The following is a 12784-nucleotide window of genomic DNA, read 5'->3' on the forward strand; positions in this document are numbered from 1 at the left end:
CCTACTTCCGTAGTGATACTGCCTCGGAAACCCAAGGAGGGGTCGCTATGAGTCAGGGCCGACTCGATGGCATATAACAACAACAACAACAACAAATGTGGTTCTCCTACAGCATCTAGCATAATGGAATCTATAAAGAGGTACTAAATAAATATTTTCTAACAGATGATCCTACTATTCTCATGGTAAGAAGGATGAAAACCCATTATGGCACCCAGACAAGCACAACTTCAAGAAAGTAATTTCATAGTGCCTCATAGTTGTAGCAGCAAAATCTCTCCACTGAAAATCACCAAGGATTTGAAATCAACAAGGATCTGAAATCTCTCCACTGAAGAACAGTATAGTAAAACCTGTGAGAACCAGAATTTGACAGGACTACCTTGTTTTAATGGGTCTCACATGTTTTCTGCCTTTAACAGGGCACAGTCTTACCACTTTTCTATTGCTCTCTATTAGTGGAAAGTATTTGTGTTTTCTTTCTCTGACAGGTTTCTGCCTTACACAGGTTCTGGCTTTTGCAAGCTTCACTGTATGTGGATGACACGCACATGCACACCTTCAGGGGGCTCCTTCTTTACATGATGTTGGAAAGTGGTAGTGAATGAATCAGGCATGTTCATTTCCAAATTTAATAATAATAATAAACTTTTCAAATATCCAAGAACTTCACGTACAACATATTGTGGAAAAACATACAAGGTTCATGGCCTTGTACAATAAAGTTGACCATCAGAATCCTCTTACCCAGCAATTATGTTCCCTGGATATAGGATATTATGTTATATTTTCATCTCCTACATCACTCACGAATAAATGCACCCATGATGAAAGTATTTGGGCATACATTTACCTGCTCTAGAATTATGCCAGAAAGTATAAATTATTTAAGATATATATGAATTACTCTAAAACTCTCTAAGATGAATATTATTTACATTGACCACTTTAGAAATCAGTGCTGGTTGAGGAACTACAGTTCAAAAGATGCAGTCCCCTACTGGCTTGGAGAGTCTTTCTACTAACACAACTCTAAAGCACTGCCTATTCTTATACCCAGTGATTCATCTGTACTTTTTCTTTTTGAATCATCTTAATTCTTGCCCATGCCCTCTGAATTTGACCCAAATAAGGAACACAACTTAAGCGAAGACCAAAGTGCTACTACATCACCTGAATAAGATCATTCCAAACCGTGATGCTCTCTATCAAAATGTCAGGTGAATGCATCCCTTCAAAGTTATAGAAATAAAGCTAAATCAGAGATGAGAACAAGAAGAAATGAGTAAGCTCCTCTAAAATAATCAGTGCATTGAGATCCATATCTGAGATCTATTTGCACATGTTAGTAATAAGAAGAGTTAATCAAGGGAACTTCCCCCTTGCTAAGGTAGCTGCGCAGGTGAATTTAGCCTAGGAAAATCTGATCTGGCCTGCCAAGAACAGTGTCTCAGGTGAAGCAGCCAGTTAAAAACAATTGGGCATTGTTTTGGATAACAATGCTTTCTATCTATATCCAACCACAATCTGCAAAATTAATCTCTGCATCTCTCTGCACCCTGCATGCTAGTGGTGTATCCTGTACATCCCCAACCCCCACCAAAATGTTGGTAAAATGAAAAACGCACTCATCTACAGGAAACTTATGTGGGTTATCATAATAACACTAGGGCATTTAATTAATCACACTTCCTTTGATATAAATGGCCATCTGTAGTCACAGAACAGTGAATTAAATGAACCCCAATGATGCAGCAATCAGAACAATCCCCCCAAAAATATTTTGTACAACAGAAAGTTTTGATGACTGGAGTGTTGTATTTACAATTTCAACAAAAGTTCTAAGACTTGAAAGCTCAAATTCTCCTAATATTTGGTATTAGGAAAATTAGTGTTCTTCATACTCTGTTTTTAGGTTTAAAATACAAAATACTTTCAATCATAATTAGTAATTAAATAAGAAGAAAATAATTTACTTACTTCTGGAAACCCTCACAAGTTCTGACACATTGAAGACTCCAGATTTTACAAAACTATCCTCAAGGTATCCTGAAAATAAACATCAAGGGGAAAAAGATCAACATAAGCAGAAAGTAAAATAAATTATTAAACACTAGACTTCACTGAAATGTGTTTAAACCAAAGGTTAAAACAAAAACCAAGTATGCGTGCAACAAGGAGTAAATGGGAGACTCTTAAATGCAAACTGGATCTGTTCAAACAAAAGCAAAACGGCAATGGTATGTACTCTCCTAAGGAATTTTTTCTCAACTCTCCTAAATGTACAGGGCGATTTGTGTGGTTTCATTTTCCATGTCCTATATGCAGAGAAGGAAGGTTGGGGCACTCATTGAATGCAGTCAGCCCAGTAGCACCTGGTAGACTAAAGTCCACCCATTAAAAAAAAAGGAAAACCACAACCACAATTAACACCTTGTTGGAAATACTTCAAAGATCTCTTGAAACCACTGTTCTTTCACAAATCCTTCCCTGATTAAAGAACAGTAAGCTACTATTACCAGAACTCCCACCCTTATTTGAGTGTCACAAATCACACAAAAGCAGGACTTGTACATACAGCAAATATTTTGCATCAGCCCATTTCCATGAACCTTTAATACACTCCACAATATCCCAGTGCTTCCTTCACATTTGCTACTACTTTCTAGGACTGCTCATTTCTTGCAAATGGTAATGAATCCAGGCCTCTGTGAATGCACAAGACTCTATGTAACATCTAGACACAGGGTCAACAATGGCCCACAGTAAGTTCAGACCCATTAGGTCACTGGTCTAGCAATCTCCAGGACAAAAGTTGAGGACTCCCAGAAACACGTAGTCAATTAACTCCCCCAGGTTTTTACCTTCCTGAAGGAAGTATATGGGGGTGAGGAAAGAGACTACCTGAGGAAGGAGGATCAGGTTTACTGTCTAGGTCTCTCACGTGGAACAGGATGACAATCCTCAGAACTGAAATACTTCTGGGAAGAAAACTCTAGAATTCAAGAAAGGACAATCCAATTGGATTTTCCATAAAGCTTTAGGGCTGACCACAGGATTAGTCAGTGCAGGGATAGATAAGCAACATGAAGCACTTAAATCAGCTGGAATTGAACTCAGCACCACAGCTGACTCGTGGAGTACTGGCCACACTAGACCTCTTTGGCCTCAGATTTCTCATCTATAAACAGAGATAATAAAATTATCTCCCTCACAGAGTTACTATGAAATGAATACTGAAAGTTTAAAAAAAAAAAAAAAAAAAAAAAAAACTCACAGCAAGCACTGATTAGATGTTCCCAATAAAATAAGATTGGCCAATGGAGCTAACTATCAGCCTACCAAAATTATGTGTGCTGGGCTCCAGACCACCCCAAATTATTTGTAAATTTTTATTTAGAAATTTTACCTGAACAAGGGTCTGTGAACAGAGGAACCATGTATGTCAGAACACATATCCTCTTAAGTGGAAAAAAAAGTGATTTAGTAATGAGAAGATCTCAGTTGGCAATAAAGCTCTGGTTTCCTGTTAAGTCATTACACTGAAAAATACATATGTACATTTTAAGAGGATAATAACAAGTATCCCCAGTTGATGAAGCTCTATTTTAGGAAACTCCTACTTATTGAGCAATTAATTTTTCACCAGGTTGAATTCATTTCAGTGATTATTGAGAAACTGACGTAAACAACATTGTACAAGGTGCTAAGTGCCATGAATACAAAAACAGGATATTGACTCCCTTTGCATCACTGAAGATTAGTATTTTTTTAATCTTCTGGGCTGTAGGTTATCATTTTCCCCAAGGATTTTTTGGTGGTGGTGCTGATTTTGTTATTGTTTTAAAATAAAATTTGTTATACTTTATTTTACATATGATAAACTTTCTACAGTAGCTATATTAAGGTAAAAATTTTATTTCTCATGACTATAGCTCCTGTACTTTATTTAACCAGTCAGACAAGATGATTTGCTACCACCCAATAGTACTCAGCAAACGTCTGGCCCTGTATCTTTCTAACGCACAGGGTTGGCTTACCTAATAAGCAAGGTAAGCACAGGCTTACTTGTGCTTATTTACAAATCTGTAATGAACATTTTCACATGGAACTCACCAAATCTTTAGTAAGGAAGCTCATGCTTACCTTGCTCACTGGTTACTTTGTCCCTGTCAGGGATTGTGAATTTAAAAAGAGGCACTGATTCTATAAGAAGGTGCTGTGGGTTTGGGAGAGACAGATGCCAGCCGTACCTAGAAGGCATGAATGTGAAATAATGTGAAATTGTTCATTACAGATGAGTATGTAAGCACGAGTAAACTCATGCTTATCTTGATTACTGGTAATCCGACACTGCTCACGTAGCTCCCTCTGAGCCACATGTCCCCCTCACATCCTTCCTTGTTTAGCTCCACCACCTACTCCACAATTGTTCCCTCCCTCTTCTCTCTCATTCCCTGTACCAGTCAGAAATAATCTCTTTCTCTGTACTCACACAGCTCCTAGTTTATACCTTTTTTATGTGTTGTTGTTATGTGCCTCATAGCGATCCACTTGCATACCCAGGTTCCCCAAACTATCTGCTCTCAAGTCCAGTTTCCCTTACCAGATCATCAGCTCATTTATTTAGAGGAGTGACTTTGTTTTGCTCTTCTCTGCATCTCCCACAACAACTAATTCCGTGTCCTCTATTTAAAGGAAGCATTAAATAAACACTAAGAAAAAAAAATCTTAAAATTGCAACTTTTTAAAAGTAGGTCATGAATTGATATTATCAGTCATCTTGTAACAGGATGGAAATAGATGTTAAGATACTGAAAGGTAACTATTGATCCATGTAGTTCCAGGAACTCACTGATGAGGACTTAGGCTTTTGAGTAGGATGGGAAGGAGCAGTGACTGGAATCAGGTTCTATCCCTGATGCTGTTGTGTAGTAATGTATAGTTTTAGGATTCAGCATAAAATAGTGACCAAGGAAATAGTGTTTAATGTATATAGAATAAGAGCTCAAAACTATTTGTAAAATAAGTCAATGAATGAGTGAGTAGTTAACATTTAACATAATAACAGTTCAATATAGAGATCTAATAGAAGTTCGTTTCCTTATTAATCCAGTGTTTCTTTTGTACATGAGCAGTCAGGGTCCATTTAGTCCTAAAGTATGTCCATTCACATGGCGTAGGGTGTGAGCCTGATCAGAAAAGAGCAAGGAGCCACCTCAAAGTTCAGCAGGAAGAGAGTAAGGCAGTCAGATGTGGAAAATTCAAAGGCTCTCTCACAGAAAAGGAAAAGCCATAAAGAATGAAATAAGGTGGTACCCCCACTATCCATGCCCAATTCCCTGAGTTCTAAGGAAAGGGAATGCACAAGGCAAACTGAATGTTATTTTCTGAAACTCTGAAAGGCACTGGAAATATGTGGGAAATGCTCTAGCACTCACTGGAGAATATGGAACACCAGAGGTCCCATCCAAACCAAAACCAAACTCATTGCCGTCGAGTCGAATCTGACTCATATCAACCTCTCCTTGGGTTTCCGAGGCAGTATCACTACAGAAGTAGACTGCCCAATCTTCCTTCTGAGGAGTGGCTGGTGGGTTTGAACGAGCAAACCCACCAGCCTTCTGATTAGCAATCAAATGCCTTAGGCACTACGCCAGCTGAGCTCCTAGAGGTCCCATTGTTGTTGTTATGTGCCTTCGAGTCAGACCCAATTCATAGCGACCCCTCCTTGGGTTTCTGAGGCAGCATCACTATGGAAGTAGATGGTCCCATCTTCCTTCCAAGGAGTGGCTGGTGGGTTTGAACCGCCAGCCTTCTGGTAAGCAGTCAAGTGCCTTAGGCACTACGCTACCAGAGCTCTAGGGTTCTACATTTCCATGGAGCACAGTGAGACTTTAAATAAGGGAGGGCTCCCAGAACAGATGTCCTATGAGAGGGGTTGGTAGGGATCAAGCAATAGAGTATGTTAGGACAAGCCCTGGAACAGACAGCTGCCACTTTCCTGCATCTTTGTACACAAGAGGCCTTTGCAGGGAACAAGCCTCACCTAAGTAAGACAAGGCAAGTAAAGAAAAAACGGTGGATGACACAGTACTGGGATAGCTAGTAGTGTTTGCTCACAAGCATGCAGGAGATGCTGCTTGGGGATTCTCACAAGATAACTCTACCCAGAATCTTGCAGAGGGTCAGGAGTCCTTCACTAGTACATAGGGTAAAACTCAGAAAAAAAATGCAAGTTATTGCCATTAACACAATCCCATCTGTAACTCCCAGGCCGCTGGGGGTCTTCAGAAACTCAGTTTGCACATGTTATAGAGACCACTGTGAATCTAAATAGCCTATATAAAGGGCAAGGATCTTCAAGCAATTTGGAGACATTCATATACTGCATTCCCTTCATCTAGTGAAGGAAATATGAGCATCTTGGAGGCAGAGCAGCTGCTTAATGGTTACACAGCAATATTACACAACAGCTTAAACCAGGGAAAAAAACAACTGTGCATTTATGTGAGGCTGTATTTACACTACATGTATGCTTTCTTAAGAAATAAAATTGAGGAGGAAATAAAGACCTCTGCAAACAGAAAATTCTCAAAGGCAATTTCAAGTTACATTATTTTACTTCTTTTTTTTTTTATTTTTCTCTAAGAAAAGCAACAGTAAATCACTAGTCAGAAGTTAATATAGTGTTTAACCTCCTTTACTAACAAAAACAGAGGGACACAATGGCATATCTAACTGTTAATATCTCAAATTATAATCAGCACCATTTGAATGTTAAACAACATTTACACACAAAATCCAAAGGAAGATGGATAACACTGATTTTTAAAGTCTACTGTGTTCTATTCTTGAAATTAAAAAAAAAAAAAGAAAGAAAGAAATAAGAGCCACAGAAAGCAGTTATTAAATTCATAAGAGCTGTCTTCAAGTATTTGAAGGACTGTTAATGTAGATGGTGAATTCGGCTTATTCTGCATAGTTCCAGGAGCTGGTTTTTGGCTCAATAAACAGATTTGTATCCAATGAGCAAAGTCCTAAAAAGGAAAGCAAAAACTTGCAAAGGGAATAATAACCAGCATGTGCCAAGCACTACACTCACTTCATGCTCCCAATTATGCTATGATCTATGTTTATTGTTGCCATTTTACAGATGAGGAAACTTGTGTCCACAGAGGCAGAGAGTTTCCCAATGGCTGTAAATACCTGCATGAGGTACATGAATTTGCACACTGGGCAGGAAACTGAACAAGAAAGCGTCACAAGCTCATTCCAACTCTCAGATTCCTTTTTTTTTTAAACAGGGCTGTGTTAATTCTCATGCACTGCTCATCTGTAGAAAGCACAGGTAGACACTAAGTGCCTCAAAGATGTTTGTCGACATTGTAATTCCAGTTTTTCACTTCTTCAGCAGTGTGTGGAAGATGGCCCAAATCCCTCATTTTGGGCAGTGGAAGAATTCTCGCCTTCCACGTGGAAGACCTAGATTCCATTCCCAGTCAATGTACCTCATATACAGCCCCCACCAGTCTGTCGGTGGAGGTTTGCATGTTGCTATGACCCTGAACAGGAGCTCTGGTAGCGTAGTGCCTAAGGCACTTGTTTGCTAACAAGAAGGCTGGCGGTTCAAACCCACCAGTCACTCCTCGGAAGGAAGGTTGGGCAATCCACTTCCATAGTGATACTGCCTCGGCAACCCAAGGAGGGGTCGCTATGAGTCAGGTCCAATTCGACGGCACATAACAACAACAACATGACCCTGAACAGGTTTCAGCAGACTTTCCATACTAAGACAGACTAGGAAGAAAGGGGTGGTGATCTACTTCTGAAGAATCAGTCATTGAAACCCCTATGGATCACAAAGGTAGCCATGACTCAGAGGTCAATTCAATGGCAGCTAACAAGAACAACAACAACAAACCCTTTATTTATGGTGCAAAGGGGGAGATGGTGAGATTTTTCACACTAGCTCTTTGCCAATCTTCATATAACTTCAGAGACCACCAGTGACTCATTGGTGATTTTCTAGTAGCGGTAATATGAAATGTAGTTCTTTCTGCAGCTTTTCAGCTGATTTGAATAGTCCATGGCTAAAGCTAGGATCTGTGATTATAAAATAGAAATTTTAACCATTGCAAAGATAATGATTCTCTGAATAGGTATTGAAACTCAGTCTATAGCCAAGGCTAAATTTCTATTTTAATTTAGAATTAAGTTTATTCTTCAATTTAAAACGCTAAATCATGATGGTGATTTAAGTGACTGAGAAGGGAGTAAAAAAATTCCTGATTTCCAACTCATGAAACCCCACAGAACAGAGTAGAAATGCCCTATAGGGCACAGGGTTAAGGGTGTAAACCTTTACAGAAGCAGGTTGTCACATCTTTCTCCTGTGGAACAGTTGGTAGGTCAACCTTTTAGTTAGCAACCAAGTGCTTTTAACCACTATACCACCAAGGCTCCTAACACTCTCATATAAACCAAAAAAACAAACCAAACCCACTGCCACTTAGTTGATTCCTACTCAAAGCAACCCCCATTGGGTTCCTGAGGTGGTAAATCTTTATGGAAGCAGATTGCCCCGTTTTCCTTCTGTGGAGTGGCTGGTGGATTTGAACCACCAACCTTCTGGTTAGCAGTCAAATGCCTTAGGCACTACCCCACCAGAGATCTTTACACTCTTGTATAGTACTATATTAATATTTCTATATATTTTAAGAATTTCTTTCCAGTTTTTAAAAATTATTCTGTAGATAAATGTGTATATAAGTGATTTTTTTTTCCTCACTAAATTTGGATCAAATTTTAATAAATTTGTAATGTGCTTTTTTCCAGTTAACACTGTAGCTTTCTTTTTAAATATTTTTCAAAAGTATGTTTTTGATAACTGTGTAATATTATATCATATGGCTATGTTGTGCTTTAGTTAACCATTCTATTGTTTGGCAATTTAGGTTATTTCCCATTTATTAAAAAAAATATTATAAACAGTACTGCAATTAACATCCTTGTACACAAATCTTTGTTAGCAATTCTCATGATTTCCTTAGGCTGGAGTTCCCAGAAGTGAAGTTAGTGGGTCAAAGGACATAAACGCCTTTAAAGCTCTTGGTACAAATTGTCAACTGCTTTCCTTAAAGATTTTCACCTTCAGGCAGGTCATGAGAATGTCCACTCAGCACCCTGCTGTCAGCATTACACATAAGTAGGAAATTATTTATAATCGAGGCTAGTTGATTGAGGAAAGATGGTATTACATTCAGGTTATAATTTTTATTTATTATAATAAAGTTGGATTTTTCAGAGAGAAATGTATTGTTTCTTTGAACAGAACATTGAAAATTATGTAAAATAGGAGTTGGATTAGCAGAAATATTTTATTTCTAGTATCAATGAGATTAGCTCTAGAGTTTCACAATTAATTATAATGTTGGCTATTAACTTAGGGTTTATTTTTTCTCATTTGGGGAAGTATTCATTTATCCCTAGTTATCTCAGGATTTATAAAAGTTTTCTAATTGGAGTGGTTATTGAATACTATCAAATGCTTTTTTGGATCAGTAGAGATTATCCGTTTTTTTCACTTACAGTATTTACTGATGTTAGATATTACTGGATTCTTAAATTATTTTTGCTTGTCTATGGAAGACAGTTCCTTTAATTTATATTGAATTGGTTTACTAACAGTTTCCTCCAGTTTTTCTATATTTAGTTAGGAAATTTTTGTATTTGTCAATTTTTCATTCTAGGGTTATATACTAGCTTCATAAAATGGTTCAGGATAGCAGTCTCTTATTTTTTATGCTCTGGAACAGAAAAAAATAGGGCTTCTTGAATGTTCTATAAAGTGTGAAAAATCTCACTGGTAAAATCATCATCTCAGAATCTGTTTCAGAGGACAGTCTTAGAAAACTTGGAGCTTTCATGATTTGATTTTCACTCTACTTTTATTTATATCATTGAGGTATTTTTATTATATATTTTCTATGAAAAATCATCATCCTGTCAGATTTTCAAATTTATTAGCACAGATATTTTATAGTTTGCTAAATTATCCATGTTTATTCCTATGGTGTCATAAGAGGACTGTATGTGTCCTTTTATCTTTTCTATGGATTTGGAAGGTGTGATTCCATTCAAATGCAGTGGAGGCCAGTAGTTAAGAAGGCAGCTCTGGAGCTAGAAGACCTGGATCTGTGCCTTAGCTCTGCCCCTTAATGCATAAACCTTAGAAAGTTGCTTAATTCTTTGTACCTCAAACTTCTCTTCACTAAAATAAGGATGGTACCATAGGATCTATGAGTCAATACATGTAAACTGCATATTGTTTTCAAATACTAACAAAGAGACAGGCATTTCATTTTGGGAGCAGCAATAAAAAGTAGGAAAACTTCTAAATGAGAAAATGAAATGAGGAACTTTGTCAAGATAGCAACAATAAGGAAACAGTGATGTAAAATAAATGATAAATATAAAGTAAAATGTAAAGGCAAATCAAGCATCACATTCAAGATGTGAATGGACTCAATCTTCCCATAAAGACACTACTACATAAACTGAAAGAAATTAAAACTGGTTGTTGTTTTTTTCAAGGAATACGCTTATGACAAAATGATAATGAAAAGGAAAAGAACAAAAAGTTGAAAATAAATAAGTAGGCAAAGATAAATTAGGTACATATAAACAAACAAAAAGGAAGTGTCTATTACTAAATATTAATATGGAATTTAAGGTGAACTACAATTAACAGGATAAAGAATTTTATGGATGGAAAAAAGGCACTAATGATGAAGAAAAATCATAAGCTCCAAATAATACTGTGAATAAATATACAAAACAGAAACTTATTAAAGTACAGAAAACTTAATAACAATACATCAATACAAACTTGATAAATAATACATCTCTTTTAGAATGGAATAAGACTACTAGACAAAAACTAGTTTTATAACCTTTAAATACAAACTATTTTATATATGTCCATGGAATGTTTATAAAATTGATCATATCCTTGGACAAAGATAGAAGTTTAATAAATTCTTAAAAGTAGAGACATTCCCAAGCCACTTTGTCTCACCTTTGACAAATAAAATTAAGCAAATAACTATAAATAACAAAAAGGGACCAAATTTTCTGAACTACCTGGAAATTAGTAAATTATGAACCAAAGATAAAAGCAAGAGAGAAATCATAAAAGCAATGAAAAGAAAAAAAAAATAGAGCTAATTATTTACCATAATTGTTGTTGTTGTTAGGTGCCGTTGAGTCGTTTCTGACTCATAGCGACCCCATGCACAGCAGAACGAAACACTGCCCGATCCTGTGCCAGCTCCACAATCCCTGCTATACTTGAGCCCATCATCGCAGCCACGGTGTCAATCCATCTCATTGAAGGCCTTCTCCCTCTCTTTCATCAACACTCCACCCTACTAAGCATGACATCCCTCTCCAAGGAATGGTCCCTTCTGACAACATGACCAAAATAGGTGAGATGAAGTCTGGCCATTCTCGCTTCCAAGGAGCATTCAGGCTGCACTTCCTCCAGGACAGATCTGGAAAGTACCAGTCCATGGTACTTTCAGCATTCTTCGCCAGCACCACAACTCAAAAGCATCAACTCTTTTTCGGTCTTCCTTATTCATTGTCCAGCTCTCAAATAAATAAGGAGATTGGAGATATCAAGGCTTCTGTCAGGTGCACCTTAGTCCTCAAAGAAACATCCTTGCTCCTCAGCACTTGAAACAGTTCCTTCGTGGCTGACTTTCCCAATGCTACATGTCGTCTAATGTCCTGACTGTTGCTTCCATTGGCATCAATTGTAGAACCAAGCAACATGAATTCTTTGACAACCTCAAATTTCTCTCCATTTATTGTGATGCTGCTCATTGGTCCAGTTGTGAGGATTTTTGTTTTCTTTATATTGAGACGTAATCCCTACTGTAGACTGTATTCTTCAACCTTCATCAGTAAGTGCCTCAAGTCATCCTCACTTTCAGCAAGCAAAGCTGTATCATCTGCGTATCTCAGGTTGTTAATGATTCTTCCTCCAATCCTGATGCCACGTTTTTCTTTATATAGTCCAGCTTCTCGGATTATTTGCTCAGCCTATAGATTGAATAAGTATGGGAAAAGAATACAACCCTGATGCACTCCCTGCCTGATTTTAAACCATGCAGTGTACCCTTGTTCCATTCGAATGACAGCCTCCTGGTCACGGTACAGGTTCCTCATGAGTACAATCAAGTGCTCAGGAATTCCCATTCTTCCAATGTTATCCATAATTTGTCATGATCCACACAATCAAATGCCTTTGCATAGTCAATAGAACACAAGTAAACATATTTCTGGTATTCTTTGCCCTGAGCCAAGATCCATCTGACAACAGCTATGATATCCCTTGTTCCACGTCCTCTTCTGAATCCAGCTTGCCTCTGGAAGTTCTCTGACAATATACTGCTGCAAACGTTTTTGAATTATCTTCAGTAAGATCTTACTTGCGTGCAGTATTAATGATATTGTTCTATAATTTCCACAATCTTAGGGATCCCCTTTCTTTGGAATGGGCAAATATGGATCTCTTCCAGTAAGTTGGCCAGGAAGCTGTCTTCCACATCTCTTGGCATAACCGAGTGAGTGCCTCCAATGGGGCATCCATTTGTTGAAATATCTCTGTCGGTATTCCGTCAATTCCCGGAGCCTTGTTCTTTGCCAGTTCTTTCATTGCAGCTTTGACTTCCTCCTTCAGTACCATTGGTTCTAGATCATATGCCACTTCCTGAAA

At 37.7% G+C, this 12784-nt stretch overlaps 1 protein-coding gene across 1 annotated transcript in view; it reads right to left on the minus strand.

The window, feature by feature from the left end:
• The window catches only part of NFIB (nuclear factor I B), a 619654-nt gene that overhangs the window by 91119 nt on the left and 515751 nt on the right, over positions 1–12784 (minus strand). Inside the window, exon 4 of the mRNA XM_042783020.1 lies at positions 1981–2049. Coding sequence (XP_042638954.1) covers positions 1981–2049 — 69 coding nt within the window. The remainder of the gene's footprint in view (positions 1–1980; positions 2050–12784) is intronic.

This window comes from Orycteropus afer, unplaced genomic scaffold (assembly GCF_000298275.1).
Source record: "Orycteropus afer afer isolate SDZICR_OR568_19922 unplaced genomic scaffold, OryAfe1.0 scaffold00584, whole genome shotgun sequence".
Lineage (NCBI taxonomy): Eukaryota > Metazoa > Chordata > Mammalia > Tubulidentata > Orycteropodidae > Orycteropus > Orycteropus afer.